This window comes from Microcebus murinus, chromosome 19 (genome assembly GCF_040939455.1).
Source record: "Microcebus murinus isolate Inina chromosome 19, M.murinus_Inina_mat1.0, whole genome shotgun sequence".
Classification (NCBI taxonomy): Eukaryota; Metazoa; Chordata; class Mammalia; order Primates; family Cheirogaleidae; genus Microcebus; species Microcebus murinus.
The window spans coordinates 37,988,399-38,002,340 of NC_134122.1; the positions used below are offsets into that span (position 1 = coordinate 37,988,399).

Below are 13,942 nucleotides of genomic sequence, written 5' to 3' on the forward strand. Positions count from 1 at the left end.
GAGAGAGACTTGGGGCTTGGGATTCCCACAGGAAATGGGGGATCCAGAGAGATGGATTGCTTAGAGGATTTTGAGGCTCTGGCTCTAGTTGCCTGGGATTGGAGTGTTGGGGCTAGTTGGGGGCAAGGATTGGATAATTACAGGGTGAGGGTTGGGAGTACTGGATCAGGGTACTCCATCTGTGGTGGGACTTAGGGTCCCATAGACAACCAGAGTCAGGGGGGCTCTGGAGCTGAATGGAGAATGGGGGCCCAGAAAGGACTCAAGAAGGGCAGTGCAGCACTCTTATGGGCTAAGGGCTGCACTAATGCCCTCGCCTCTTTTCCGCGCTGTCCCCAGCTGTCACCCCCCCTCTCGCGCTAGTCTCCGGTTGTCACCGATTTTTCCCTAAGCTGGCACCGTCTGCTGGCAGCATCCCAGCCCTTTCGATGCTACCATTGGCTGAGACAGCTATCTGTCTTCCTACCGTGTTGTTAAAATGGGAGAACGCAATCGTTGGCTGACGAGGCAAATTAATCTCAGGTTTGCCCCGCCTCCTCCCAGCTGTCATTTTTTCCGGACCATCTTGGGAGACCTAAAGAATTTCTCAGCTCTTCCTATTGACTGCGGATGCTGTCTGTCACCGCCCAAGTAGACACCGCTGTCTTGTCAATTTGACCTCCGCCCATGCCATTTTCATTGGCTCCCTTTGACCCCACCCGGCCCCGCCTCCAACTCGCCCCGCCCCTGCCTTTTTCCCCGCCCTTTCGTGCTCGTCTGCTTTTCAGCCATGCTTATTGGCCAGGAGGTTCAGACTCCTGCTTTTCTATTAGCCACTTCCTTTGTCCCGCCTCCTCCTGCCTTCGCTCGCCTTCTGATTGGTCATCTCTCCCTCCGCCTTCTCCGTTTCCTCTTTCCAGATTACCAGCCCTCTTCCCTCTTCCAGCCCCACCCAGCCTTCCAACGATTGGCAGAAACCCAGTCCCTCTCTCCTATTATTCGTCCAAGTCCTCTGACGAGGCGGGAGAAAAAAAAGGAGCGCGATGGGCCGCTCCGCGCGCAGGCGTGGAACGCCGAAACGCTGGCTGCTTAGCCGGCTCTGCAGCGTGTGCGCAGGCGCAAGGTCGGTGGCTCGCCCCAAGCGGCAGGGAGGGGGCGGCGGCGAGCGCGCGCGAGGGGTAAGAGGGCGCGAGCAAGACCCCGGCGCAAGGCGCCCCCCGACCCCTGCCCCGCCTCCGCGCGCCCAGCGGCCTCCCGCCAGCCGTCCCGCCCCCGGCGCGCGCCAAGCCGCGCCCTTCGCCCTCTCCCCTGCTTCGGCTGGCCGCGCCGGGCGGCCTGAGGGGCGGCGCCTTCTGCGGCCTCCCCGGCGGGGGGATGTGAGGGGCGGCCGGCGGCCATGGAGACGGGCCCGGCGCCCCTGGTGGCCCCGCCGCGCCGTCATGGCGCCCCCGCGGCCCCCTCGCCGCCGCCCCGGGGCTCCCGGGCCGGGCCCGTCTTGGTGGTGGCTCCCGGACCGCCAGTGACTACGGCCACTTCGGCACCAGTCACCCTGGTGGCCCCCGGGGAGGCGCGGCCAGCCTGGGTCCCGGGGCCAGCCCAGACCTCGGCCCCGACCCCGGTCTTGACCTCGGCCGCCGCGGGCAGCACTGTGGTTGTGCTGACTCTGGAGGCTTCACCCGAAACCCCGAAGACGCAGGTCCCCCTGGGCCCGGAACCCCCCGTGCCCACGGCAGTGACTGGAGCCGAGACGTCGATGGTTCTGGCCCCAGGGACAGACTCTCCGAAGACGGAGGAGGCTCGACCCTCACCCGCCCCAGGACCAGGAACCCCCACCGGAACCCCCACTAGGGCCCCTTCCAGAATGGCTCCTGGGGCCCTGACCGCCAAACCCCCGCTTGCTCCCAAGCCGGGAACCACAGTGGCTTCAGGAGTGACTGCACGGAGTGCAGCAGGACAGATGACAAGTGGACATGGAGCTGCAACATCAGCATCAGCAGGACAGGCTCTTGAGGACCCCCCAGGGCCTGGCACAGGCCCTCCAGGGACTTGCGAGGCTCCGGTAGCTGTTGTGATGGTGACCCCAGCTCCGGAGCCCTCTGAAAACTCTCAAGACCTGGGCTCCACGTCCAGCCTGGGACCTGGCATCTCTGGGCCTCGAGGGCAGGCCCCGGACACTCTGAGCTACTTGGACTCCGTGAGCCTGATGTCTGGGACCTTGGAGTCCTTGGCAGATGATGTGAGCTCTATGGGCTCAGACTCGGAGATAAATGGGCTGGCCCTGCGCAAGACCGACAAGTATGGCTTCCTTGGGGGCAGCCAGTACTCAGGCAGCCTGTGAGTACCAAGTGGGCACGCAGCTGGATTGCCTCAGGGAAGCAGAGATTAGGGGAGGGGGATACACCTGAGGTTCAGGGGTGATTAGCAGGAGCTATCATGCCTAGGGCATGCTGAGGTTTCTGTGGCATTAGCATGTTAGAGTTTCAGACCACCGTTCAGAAGATCTGGGTTTAAGCCTTAGACATTGCCTTTGGTATGTTGTGTGCCCTTGAGCTAGTGGCTTCCCCATTTCCATGCCTCAGTTTCCTCTGAAGTAAAAAGATTTTTTTTTTTTTAAGACAAAGTCTCACTCTGTGACCCCTGCTAGAATGCAGTGGTGTCATCCTAGTTGACTCCAACCTCAAATTCCTGGGCTGAAGTGATCCTCCTGCCTCAGCCTCTGGAGTAGCTGGGACCACAGGCTTGCATGCCGGCTAATTTTTCTATTTTTAGTAGAGATGGGGTCTCACTCTTGCTCAGGCTGATCTCGAATTCCTGAGCTCAAGTGATCCTTCCACCTTGGCTTCCCAAAGTGCTAGGATTGTAGGCATGAGCCACTGTGCCTGGCCCTGAAGTGAAAGATTGAATGAGATGATACCTAAGGTCATCCCAGTTCCTTGATTCGAAATTCCAGCTACAGGCCATTCAGGAGGGTTGAATGAACAGGGGTTCAGGTAGAGACCATTGGTCCCTTAGGGGCAGAGAGTCTGGGAGGGATACAGACACCTCCCCTCCTCTGTAGCCCTATGTCTGATGGATGGAGTGGTGAGGTAGGGAAGCCTGGTTGTTGGAAGGGGGACTTTGAAGAAAGAGCCCCTCTGTGAAATAGAGAGGGCAGTCTTGTATTTTCACTGAAGGAAAGGGGGTAGGGGAGGCCTCTTCCCCATTTCCTCATCTCCCCAGCTGGGCTTACTCTTTCCTAGTTCCCTCCGAGGAGCCTGAGTCATTCCTGAGGTGGGGTGTGATTGCCTCTGACTTCTTCCTTCCCTCTCTCTGGATCCTGCCCATTGTTCCTGTGCCCCTTTAACCTGCTGGTCAGTTCAGCCTACAGCATTGCCTGAAACCCCAGGTGCCAGGCCTTGTGCTGCATACTAAGGATAAAATAGTCTTTTCAAGGAACTCATCATTTCTAGAGAGAGAAAGACAAACACTTCAACAGTTGGTTTCAGTATAATACGTTAGGTTTCGCCTAGACTTCACAGGGTTTTGAGAGTACCTAGGGAAGGGATCTTTTACCCCAGTCTGGGAATTCAGATGAAGCAGATCTGAATCATGAAAATATGTAGGATTTAGTCATAGCTGTGTGTGTTGAGGTGGGGGAAGCCCTGTGAGATGGTTTTATAGGCAGGGTTTATAAGCCAACAAAAATCAGAAAACCTTTGATTGAGTACCAGCATTCATGGTCCTATGTGGGGAAGGCAACCAAAGTTTGACCCTGGTGCTTTACCATGCGTGAGGATGCATTGTTGTACTCAGTTTATAGACAAGGAAACAGCAGTTGAGTGAATTGCTCCCCTCAAATAATCTGGATCTGTGTGACCAATGGTTCTCTCCTTAATACCAGGCTGTCCTAAGGAACTTGGGTTGAAATTGATTTTAGAGATTCCCTCTTATCTACTGTTCTGGGTGCTATTTTTCTGCTTAGTAGTTTTGTCCTTCTAAAATCCATCTTCCCTGGCAGAGGAATCTACCTCTGAATTTAGCTTAAAAGCTGTTAGTGCTCCCCCCCCCCCCATGTCTACATGATAAAGTCCAAGTTCTTTGGCCGGCACACAGGTTCCCTATTCTCCAGCTCTGCCAGCCTTCCAGGTCTTTCCCACCATTCCTCACCATACCATGCACTTTGTGCTGTGGTCCTGCTGAACTAGTTGTAGCCTCTCCCACTTCCTATTCAGGCTGTCCCACCTGCTAGGATTGCTCTTCTCCCCCTTCTTTGTTTGCTAAATTCTACTCAATCCTTCATGGTTTACCTTAGGTGTCCCCCCCTCCTCCAGGAAGCCTTCCTTGATAACCACTGCCCCTACTTCAATTAGGCATCTTTTCTGTGCCTCTTTGTCATTGTATGTCCCATACCATATTGCAGTTATCTCCCGTCTTTGACTGTGACCTTCTTGAGGGGAGGAATAGTATCTTACTCTTCCCATCCTTTAGTAGAGCTTGGAACTGACTTATGATAGAGATTAATGAGAGATGGTCTCTCAGTCTAAGGAGCTTCTAGGACAAAAGAAATTCACATTTAATGAGCCCCTTCTATATAACAGTCCTTTATATGCAATTTCTCAATAGTTTTCTCATAACTTTGTGATGTAGGTGGTGGCATCTTTTTCTTTAGCTGAGGAAGAGACTAAGGTTATCACTTGTTAAGACTTCCCAGCTTCTAAGGGGTAGAACTGGAATTTTTTTTTTTTTTTTTTTTTTTGAGACAGTGTCTCAATTCTGTTGCCTGGGCTAGAGTGCCATCGCATCAGCCTAGCTCACAGCACCCTCAAATTCCTGGGCTCAAGCGATCCTCCTGCCTTAGCCTCCCGAGTATCTGGGACTATAGGCATGAGCCACCATGCCCGGCTAATTTTTTCTGTATGTTTTTAGTTGACCAATTAACTTCTTTCTATTTTTAGTAGAGACGGGGTCTTGCTCTTGCTCAGGTTGGTTTTGAACTCCTGACCTTCAGCGATCCTCTTGCCTCAGCCTCCCAGAGCACTAGGATTACAGGCATGAGCCACCACACCCGGCCTAGAACTGGAATTTGAGTTTAGGTCTGTCTAATTCCTTTCTTTTTCCTTTTCCTTTTCCATTCCTTTTCCTTCCCCTCCCTCCCTTCCTCCCCCTCTCTATTCCTTTTCTTTCCTTCCTCTCCTCTCCTTACCTTTTCTTTCCTTTTCTTTCTTTCTTGAGACAGGTTCTCACTCTGTCACCCTGGCTACAGTGGTGTCGTCATAGCTCACTGCAGCCTCAAACTCCTGGGCTCAGGTGATCCTCTTGCCTTAGCCTCCAAGTAGCTGGGACTACAGGCATGCACCTACCTGCATGTCCAGCTAATTTTTCTATTTTTGTAGAGATGAGAATCTCACCATGTTGCTCAAGCTGGTTCCAAACTCCTGGGCTCAAGAGATCCTCCCGCCTCAGCCTCTCAAAGTGCTAGGATTACAGGCCACCATGCCTGGCCTTTTTTTTTTTTTTGGAGGCTGGATCTCACTCTGTTGCCCAGGCTAGAGTGCCATGCGTCAGTCTAGCTGACAGCAACCTCACACTCCTGGGCTCAAGCAGTCCTACTGCCTCAGCCTCCTGAGTAGCTGGGACTACAGGCATGCACCACCATGCCCGGCTAATTTTTCCTATATATTTTTAGTTGGCCAATTCATTTTTTTCTATTTTTAGTAGAGACAGGGGTCTCGCTCTTGCTCATGCTTGTTTCAAACTCCTGACCTTGAGCAATCTGCCTGCCTAGGCCTCCCAGAGTGCTAGGACAGGCGTGAGGCACCACACCCGAGCCATTTTTTCTTTTCTTTTTTTTTTTTTTTTTTTGAGACAGGGTTTCGCTCTGTTGCTTGAGCTAAAGTGCAGTGGTGTCATTGTAGCTCACTACAACTTCAAACTCCTGGGCCCACGCGATCCTCCTGACTCAGCCTCCTGAGTAGCTGGGACTACAGGCACATATCGCCACACCTGGCTAAATTTTCTATTTAGAGATGAGGTCTCACTGTGTTGCTCAGGCTGGTCTCAAACTCCTGGGCTCTAGCAATCCTCCCACCTCTGCCTCCCAAAGTGCTAGGATTACGGGCGTGAGCCACCATGCCCAGCCAGGTCTGTCTGATTTCTAAGACCCAAGCTTGCTCTTCCAGTACTGGCTCCTACAAGTAACTGTTTCAAGACTGATGGTGCACTTTGAGTGGGAAGCTCTCACAGAGCATTGTGCAAATGAGGCAAGGAGAACTTCATCTGCCTGGGAACCTGGGGTGATTTCAGGGAAGAGGAGGTAGAGGAAATTGCAGATGGCCCAAGGGATCTCAAGAGTTTGATTGGACAGAATTCAGACAGTTGCTTCTAAGGAGACAGAGAAGTACATTTATTTTGTATTTTATTTTATGGATGATAATTGCTATTACTGGGTCACCTGCTATGCGTTATTTCATATAACCTCTCAACTAATCGCTTCAGGTATTTACTGCTATTCTCGCCACCTTACAAATGAGGCATCTGAGGCTTAGAAAGATTACTGAAGATCACACAATGAATAAATGGTAAAGCCAGGACTTGGATCCAGGTCTAATGTAAAATGTGGCTCTTAAATACTCTGTACTCTCTCCCCAAATGTGGGTATGTCTGAAGTGGGATTTAAATATGACCTCTGTGTAGAGATTCAACAGGGAAGGAAGGTGAACTACAACCTTGGATGGCCAAGTGGCCCAGAAATTCTGATGTTTGGTAGCTCACAAAATACCCACTTTCTCATTCAAGTCTGGGGAGGTGGCTTGCCTCAGTTCCCCTAGCAGTCCACGTTTTACGCTACAGCTACTGACCCCTTCCATGCTCCCCTTATCCTGCAGAGAGAGCTCCATTCCCGTGGATGTGGCTCGGCAGCGGGAGCTCAAATGGCTGGAGATGTTCACTAACTGGGATAAGTGGCTGTCACGGCGTTTCCAGAAGGTTTGAGAGGGCTGAATGGTGGGCAGGGCAATGCACAAAGAGGGAAGGGCAGCATGTGCTCCGGGGAAGCCCAGAAAACTGATAATATCTGCCCTCTGGGCCACACTGGGGATGGGTGGTACTTGGGCCCTGGGGGAGGAGTAGCTTTGAAGATAGAAGGTCAGGCCAGGTCCAGTGGAGTCAAGCCTATGGGATGTGGGAGGAGTGGCCGAGGGAGCCTGAGGACTGCTAGGGGAAGCTTGAAGGACGTGCCAGCCCTTGAAGCTGTCCCCATGCCTGCTGCTTTGCCTTAGGTGAAGCTGCGCTGCCGGAAGGGGATCCCTTCCTCCCTCAGAGCCAAGGCCTGGCAGTACCTGTCTAATAGCAAGGAACTCCTGGAGCAGAACCCGGGCAAGTTTGAGGTGCGTGGAGCTTCAGGGTGTGGGGACCTGTGGCCCTGTTTGTGTGAAGGGTGTCATTTTCCCCAGATCGTGAGGTAATCCCCCCTGTCCCACTACAGGAGCTGGAACGGGCTCCTGGGGACCCCAAGTGGCTGGATGTGATTGAGAAGGATCTGCACCGCCAGTTCCCTTTCCACGAGATGTTTGCTGCTCGAGGGGGGCATGGGTAAGGTAGCCTGACCACGTGAGTCAGTCAGCAAACTTTTTGTTGAAGGTTCTAGGTGGACACACGGCTGATTGAAAGCAGTTCTTGCCCTCTAGGACTTCTTGAACAGTGATCTGTAATGGATCAAGTGTGAAGTCATGTCAAAGGAACTGTCCTGGAAGGGAGACTCGTCTCTGGGGTCATGTGTGGGGACACATCAAGGGCACATTGAAGAAGCTGCATTGGGCTGAGTTCTGAAGGGTAGATGGGAGTGAGAGCGGGGGCAGGGTTCTCTTGCCTGGGGTTTATGTGAGCTGTGTCTGGCCAAGTTGGGTTTGGTGGAGCTGAGGCTGGAACAGAAGTTTAGGGCCAGATCACCAAGGCCCTTAGATGCTGTGCCAAGGCTCTTGGATTTTTGTTCTGTAGGCCAAGACTTCTGAGGATGTGGTATATATATACTGTGTTCCCTAATAGTATGCAGGATGATCTTAAGTGGTTCTCAGATGGACATTTTTCATCAGTAAGTTCATCCTTTAGCAAATATTTATCAAGCACCTGCTGTCTGCTGGGCACTGTCCTGTCACAGATGACAACAGTGAACAAAAAAGCAAAAACTCCTGCCCTTATGGGTTTATTATATTTTAGTGGGGATAAACAGTAAACCAGATAAAGAAGGAAGGAATGTTGTATGTGCAATGGTGGTATTAAACAGGAGTTCAAAGTAGGAAAGGGGAATAGAGAATGTGAGTGGGAGTGGGTTACAAGTGAGCTGATCTGACTTATGTTTTAAAAGAATCATTCTGGCTGCTGTGCTGAGAACAGACTATAGGGGACAAGGGCAGAAACAGACCAATTAGGAGACTTTTTCCATAATACAGGAGAGAGATAATGAGCAGCATGGTAGCAGTGGCAATATGGGGAGAAGTTGGATTCAAGGTATATTTTGAAGGTGGAGTCAAAGAGATTTGCTAATTAGACCTGGAGTGTGAGAGAAGAAGAGAGGCGTTAAGGATGACTTGTAAGGTTTTTGGCTTAAGAAACTAGTAGAATAGAGTTGCTCTTTACTGATATGGATGGAGGAAAGGGGGAAAGGTAGGTTTAGGGGCGTATCAGGAGCTCTGTTTCAGAATGTTAAGTTTAAAATGCTTATTGGACCTCCAGATGGAGATGTAAGTAAGTTGGGTGTTACAGAGAGAAGTTTAAACGAGATAAATTCAAAATTGAGCCGTGTCAGTTTATAGAGTTATAAGAGTTGTAGAATTGTAGATTATATATAATCTCTATAAATGTCACCCATGGGACTGGACGAGGTCAACAGGGCAGCAGATGTAGATCCCAAGGGAAGACGTCCAGGGATTGAGCCTGCAGCTCCAACATTTTGAGACTGAACCAGTAAAAGAGACTGGAATGAGAAGCTAGAGGTAGAGAGAGGACAATGAGGAGAGTGTGATCCTAGAAACAAGGGAAGAGAGGTTTCAGGGATCCCCTGTGTAAAATGCTGCAGATGGGTCAAGTAAAGTCAAGCCGGAACACCGACCTCTAGACTTAACATTGTGGAGGGCCTTAGCAACATGGTTAAAAACAGTTTTGTGTGGAGCAGTGGGTAAAAGCGATTGGAAAATGAATGAGAGGAAGGAAATTGAGTGTACTCTGGAGGAGGTTTGCTGAATAGGTGAGGAAAGAAATGGTGTGGTATTTGGAGGGCACAGTGGGGTCAAGGACTTTTTTTAAACCAGAAGAAAGAGCAGCATGTTATTATGATAGGAATGATCTAGGAGAGAGAGAACTGATGCTGCAGGAGGGATGGGAGGGTTGCTGGAGTGAGGGCCTGTGTAGGCGAGAGGGGATGGGATCCAGGGACCAAGTGAAGAGCTGTGCTTGCCCAGGATCACAGACAGTTCATCTGCAGCAACGGGAGAAGGCAGGGATGTAGACGCAAGCAGGTGGGCGGATGCAGCGTGGGAGCTTGTGGAAGTTATGTGTTTATTTTAATATGTATTAGGTAAAATAACCAGCATATCAAACCTGTCATTTCACGGATGCTTTTGCAAGGTGGAGGAAAGATATAAAGTAAATGATAGTAAAGGTGGGATGCAAAGGTGTGAATGAAGATCACATTTGAATGACTGGGTTTGGGGAGGAGTTATTATAGGCAGTGGTCAGGGCTGTGCAAGGCTGGAGGCAGTGAGAGATCTGGAAGGTCATTACTTTTCTTTGGGCAAGGGATGGAGGTCCGAGCTGCAAAGTGTCTGCGGAGGCGGAGAGAGGGAATAGACGTAAATGGAATTCAGGATGCCGCGTCACTTGGGCTTGGAGTGAAGAAGGCGCTTTTTTCTGATGGTGGGGCTGAGTGGTTGGATCCCCAGACACAGTGAAGGGGCAGCCTCAAGAAAGAGGAGCAGGTGTAGGGCAGAGACTTTGTTCTTTTGAATGTAGAGACAGGAGGAAGCTCTGAGGCATAGCTGGCTTCCTGGCCTTCACCAAGAAGCAGGACCCTCTGGACGTGCTGGGGAGAACTCATGCAATCCAGTGAGAAAGATAAGGCAGGCCCTCTCCAGGGAGAGCTCCTGCTCTGGGGTGATAAACATATTCAGTGCTAGAGGAGGGCTGATGCTGTGGCAGTGGACAGCTTCCTGGAGAAAATGACCTTGAAGGTTTATGGGATGTTTGCAGAGGGAGGGAGAGTGCGCAGCCTGTGCAGGGAATGGTAGGGAGCATGCGGGGTTTGCAGCCAAGGGTGGGAGGCCTGAGCCTGGAATGCCCCACCTGTGCTGAACCTCTGGCTGAAGCTTGAAAGGCAGGACTGGGAAGGGGGTTGGAGTGTGGGGGTAAGCCCTGAGGTGAACCTGGAACTGGATGTGGGGAAGGAGGGGTCTGGGCAGGTTTGATTTGGGTCAGTGCACCCAGTTCCTGTGATTGCCCTCACGGTCTTCTGCAATCCCCACAGGCAACAGGACCTATATCGAATCCTGAAGGCCTACACCATCTACCGGCCTGATGAGGGTTACTGCCAGGCCCAGGCCCCTGTGGCTGCGGTGCTGCTCATGCACATGCCTGCTGAGGTCAGCACAGGTGGTCCCGGTTGGGGCGGGGGTGGGAAGTAAGCAAGGAGCAATAACAGCACGTGGGTGTGCTGATGGGAATGACCCTGCAGTGGTGGGGGCACTCTCTGCTACTCAGGACCCACCCTCCTCCTCATTCTTGCCCTTCTCAGCAAGCCTTTTGGTGCCTGGTGCAGATCTGCGACAAGTACCTCCCAGGTTACTACAGTGCAGGGCTGGTGAGTGTCTGGAGGCTGGGTGCATCTGGGGCTGTGACTTTTCCCTAAGGCTGCAGGGAGGATGCTGGCCCTTCTGCCCCTCTCCTCTGGGCCTCTCCCCATGAAGTGAAGATCCCCTGTCAGAGCCGCTTGAACCCCAGGGGCCACAGTGGACTGAGCCCTCTTCTCATGGCTCATTCCACCTCCAGGAGGCCATTCAGCTGGATGGAGAAATCTTTTTTGCGCTTTTGCGCCGAGCCTCCCCACTGGCACATCGACACCTGCGGCGACAGCGCATTGACCCTGTGCTCTACATGACAGAATGGTTCATGTGCATCTTCGCTCGTACCCTGCCCTGGGCTTCAGTGCTGCGTGTCTGGGACATGTTTTTCTGTGAAGGTATTTCTGTGGCCATCCAAGCCATGAGGGGCTAGGGTTTCCATGGTGGCTGCCAGAGGGTCCTGTCACATTTCCAGTGTCCTTGGACAAAAGGTACTTTTGGGCTGAGGCATCATTATATGCAGCTTAGGGGCTGGAGAAACTGAGGCCTGGCCCCAGTTCTGCCACTGGCTTAGAGCCTGCTTTCCCTCCCAGGAACCCGAGACCCACAGCAATTCATTTTCTTCCTGGTGCCTCAGCTGCCTCATCTGTAAGGTTGGCAGTAGATAGGGATGGGGGATGTGAATCCATCCTAAATGGGACAGGCTGAGATCCTGGGCCTGGTTGCCCCATTCTCTTTTCTCTCCAACCCTGCAGGCGTTAAGATCATCTTCCGGGTGGCCCTGGTGCTGCTGCGACACACTCTGGGCTCGGTGGAAAAGCTGCGCTCCTGCCAAGGCATGTATGAGACCATGGAGCAGCTGCGCAACCTGCCCCAACAGTGCATGCAGGAGGATTTCCTGGTGCATGAGGTAGGCCTTGGGCCTCAGCATACCTACTCCCTGCCTCTGCCCAATTCCTACCCTCATTTTTATTCTGGTACTAATTTCCTCTCTGTCCAGGTGACCAATCTCCCAGTGACAGAAGCACTGATTGAGCGGGAGAATGCAGCCCAGCTCAAGAAGTGGCGGGAAACCCGGGGGGAGCTGCAGTATCGGCCTTCACGGCGACTACATGGCTCCCGGGCCATTCATGAGGAGCGTCGGCGGCAGCAGCCACCCCTGGGCCCGTCCTCCAGCCTCCTCAGCCTCCCTGGCCTCAAGACCCGAGGCTCCCGGGCAGCTGGAGGGGCACCCTCCCCGCCCCCTCTGGCACGCAGGGCCAGTGCTGGGCCTGCTCCAGGGCCTGTAGTCACCGCTGAGGGACTGCACCCATCCCTTCCCTCACCTACTGGCAACAGCACCCCCTTGGGTCCCAGCAAGGAGGCTCGGAGGCAGGAGAAGGAGCGGCAGAAACAGGAAAAGGAACGGGAGAAGGAGCGGCAGAAACAGGAAAAAGAACGGGAGAAGGAGCGGCAGAAACAGGAGAAAGAGAGAGAGAGGCAGGAGAAGGAGCGGGAGAAGCAGGAAAAAGAACAGCAGAAGCAGGAGAAGGAGCGGCAGAAGCAGGAGAAGAAGGCTCAAGGCCGGAAGCTTTCGCTGCGTCGAAAGGCAGATGGGCCCCCAGGCCCCCACGATGGCGGGGACAGGTCCTCGGCAGCTGAGGCCAGGCAGGACGCTTACTTTTGACCTCTGCCCTGGGGCTGGACTGCATGGCCCCCCTCTATTTCCCTCAGCCAAGAGCAGGCCTGGCCTGGGGTGCTGTCCCCAGCCCCCTTGACAGGCTGTTCCTCCTTCTGAGGAAAGTGGCTTTCCCTGTCTCCTTGCCAGCTGCTGATCCCCACACAGCCAGGACAGCCACAGTGCGCAGGGCAGCTGTGAACAAGTCTGGAGCCTCTCACTTCCAGTTAGGTCCAGCTGGGGTCTCTGTCACTCCTGCCCCAGTTTTCTCTGGGGTTCCCTCCCAGGTGCTGTCCTGACTGGCCTCTTGTCACCACAGGTGTGACTCTTGGTGATGGGAGTCAGCAGTTCTCAGATTCCTATGCTCCAGTGGCTCCCTTACCTGCGAGGTAGAGCTAGGTTCCTTTTCCCTTCTTCAGCCCTGCCTGTCTTCCCAACATCCTGCCTGGAGGCTAGGATTCTCCTTGCTCTACTTCTGCACATCTCTGTGTTGTAATTATGTACAGAGGACAAGGTTGGCCCGGGGTCGGGGTGCTTGCTCTGTCTTCTGTACTTTGGTTCTCTTTCCACAATGCTCCTGTACTCTGGTTTATTTAAGGGGACATGCACTGGAATAGGAAATGTCCCCCACTTCTCTTCACCCACTGTCCTCCTTCCCTCCCTTTTCCTCACCCACCTTGCTCTGTATTCTCAGGCCTCCCCTGCTTTGTCTCACCAGGACCCACACCTTTTACCTTGTTCCCTCCAATCTTGCAGCCCCTATCTGGGTAAAGGGTCTTCCCTTGAGCTCCCAGGGGTGGAACCCAATGTTTACATTCTCTTCTCTCTGCCCCACCCCATGCGGCGCTTTGAGGAACCGGAAAAGAACCTGCTGTTGTACCTGGACTCTTGGTCTCCTGCCTTGTTATTTGATGAGGGGGTTGGGGCAAGGATTAGAGAGGGAGGGAGTGAGCCAGGGCCTGGGTCCCTATTGAGGCAGTCTGCTGAGCTTGGTGAGTAGGTGCCTCCTGGCCTTTGGTCCATCTCTTGGTCACTCATCAACAAACACTAGTTGAGCTCCTGTTCCAGTTTGGGCTGGGATCTGCTGCTTCCATTGTCACTGGCCTGGAGCCTTCTGCCTACCACCTGCAGCACCTGGATCTCCTTCCCAAACTGGTCATGCAACTCCTGGAAGCTGGAGGGGCTACTGAGAGTGGCTAGAAAGCCACAGTCCTCTGGGGTTGAGCTGGGCTCTTGGCCAGTTGGCTGGCACCACTGCCAGTAATGGGCCTCGGAGTGGGGGGGTAGCAACACAGCCAGCTGCCTTCAGCTCACCCCAGCCAGCTCCCAGCTCCTCCTGTTTTTCTACAGCCAGCTTGTAGGCTGTGCCCTCCACCCCAGGGGTCAGGATGGTAAAGGCATAGGTTTCTGTGGCCTTAAGGTGTTGCTCCACTGGCAGTTCTCCAATAAAATGAGGCCGAGGGCTGTGTGGTCTGCCTAGTGTTCCAGGTGGAAGAGG

General features: G+C 53.3%; 1 protein-coding gene across 1 annotated transcript; it reads left to right on the forward strand.

The window, feature by feature from the left end:
• Positions 1-1,054: 1,054 nt before the first annotated feature.
• On the forward strand, positions 1,055-13,329 carry TBC1D10B (TBC1 domain family member 10B). Its single transcript, XM_012764238.2, has 9 exons — positions 1,055-2,313; positions 6,843-6,942; positions 7,236-7,343; positions 7,442-7,548; positions 10,475-10,589; positions 10,742-10,807; positions 10,996-11,185; positions 11,543-11,697; positions 11,788-13,329. The coding sequence occupies exons 1-9, from the start codon at positions 1,376-1,378 to the stop codon at positions 12,451-12,453; spliced, it is 2,445 nt and encodes an 814-aa protein (XP_012619692.2). The 5' UTR covers positions 1,055-1,375; the 3' UTR covers positions 12,454-13,329.
• Positions 13,330-13,942: the final 613 nt, after the last annotated feature.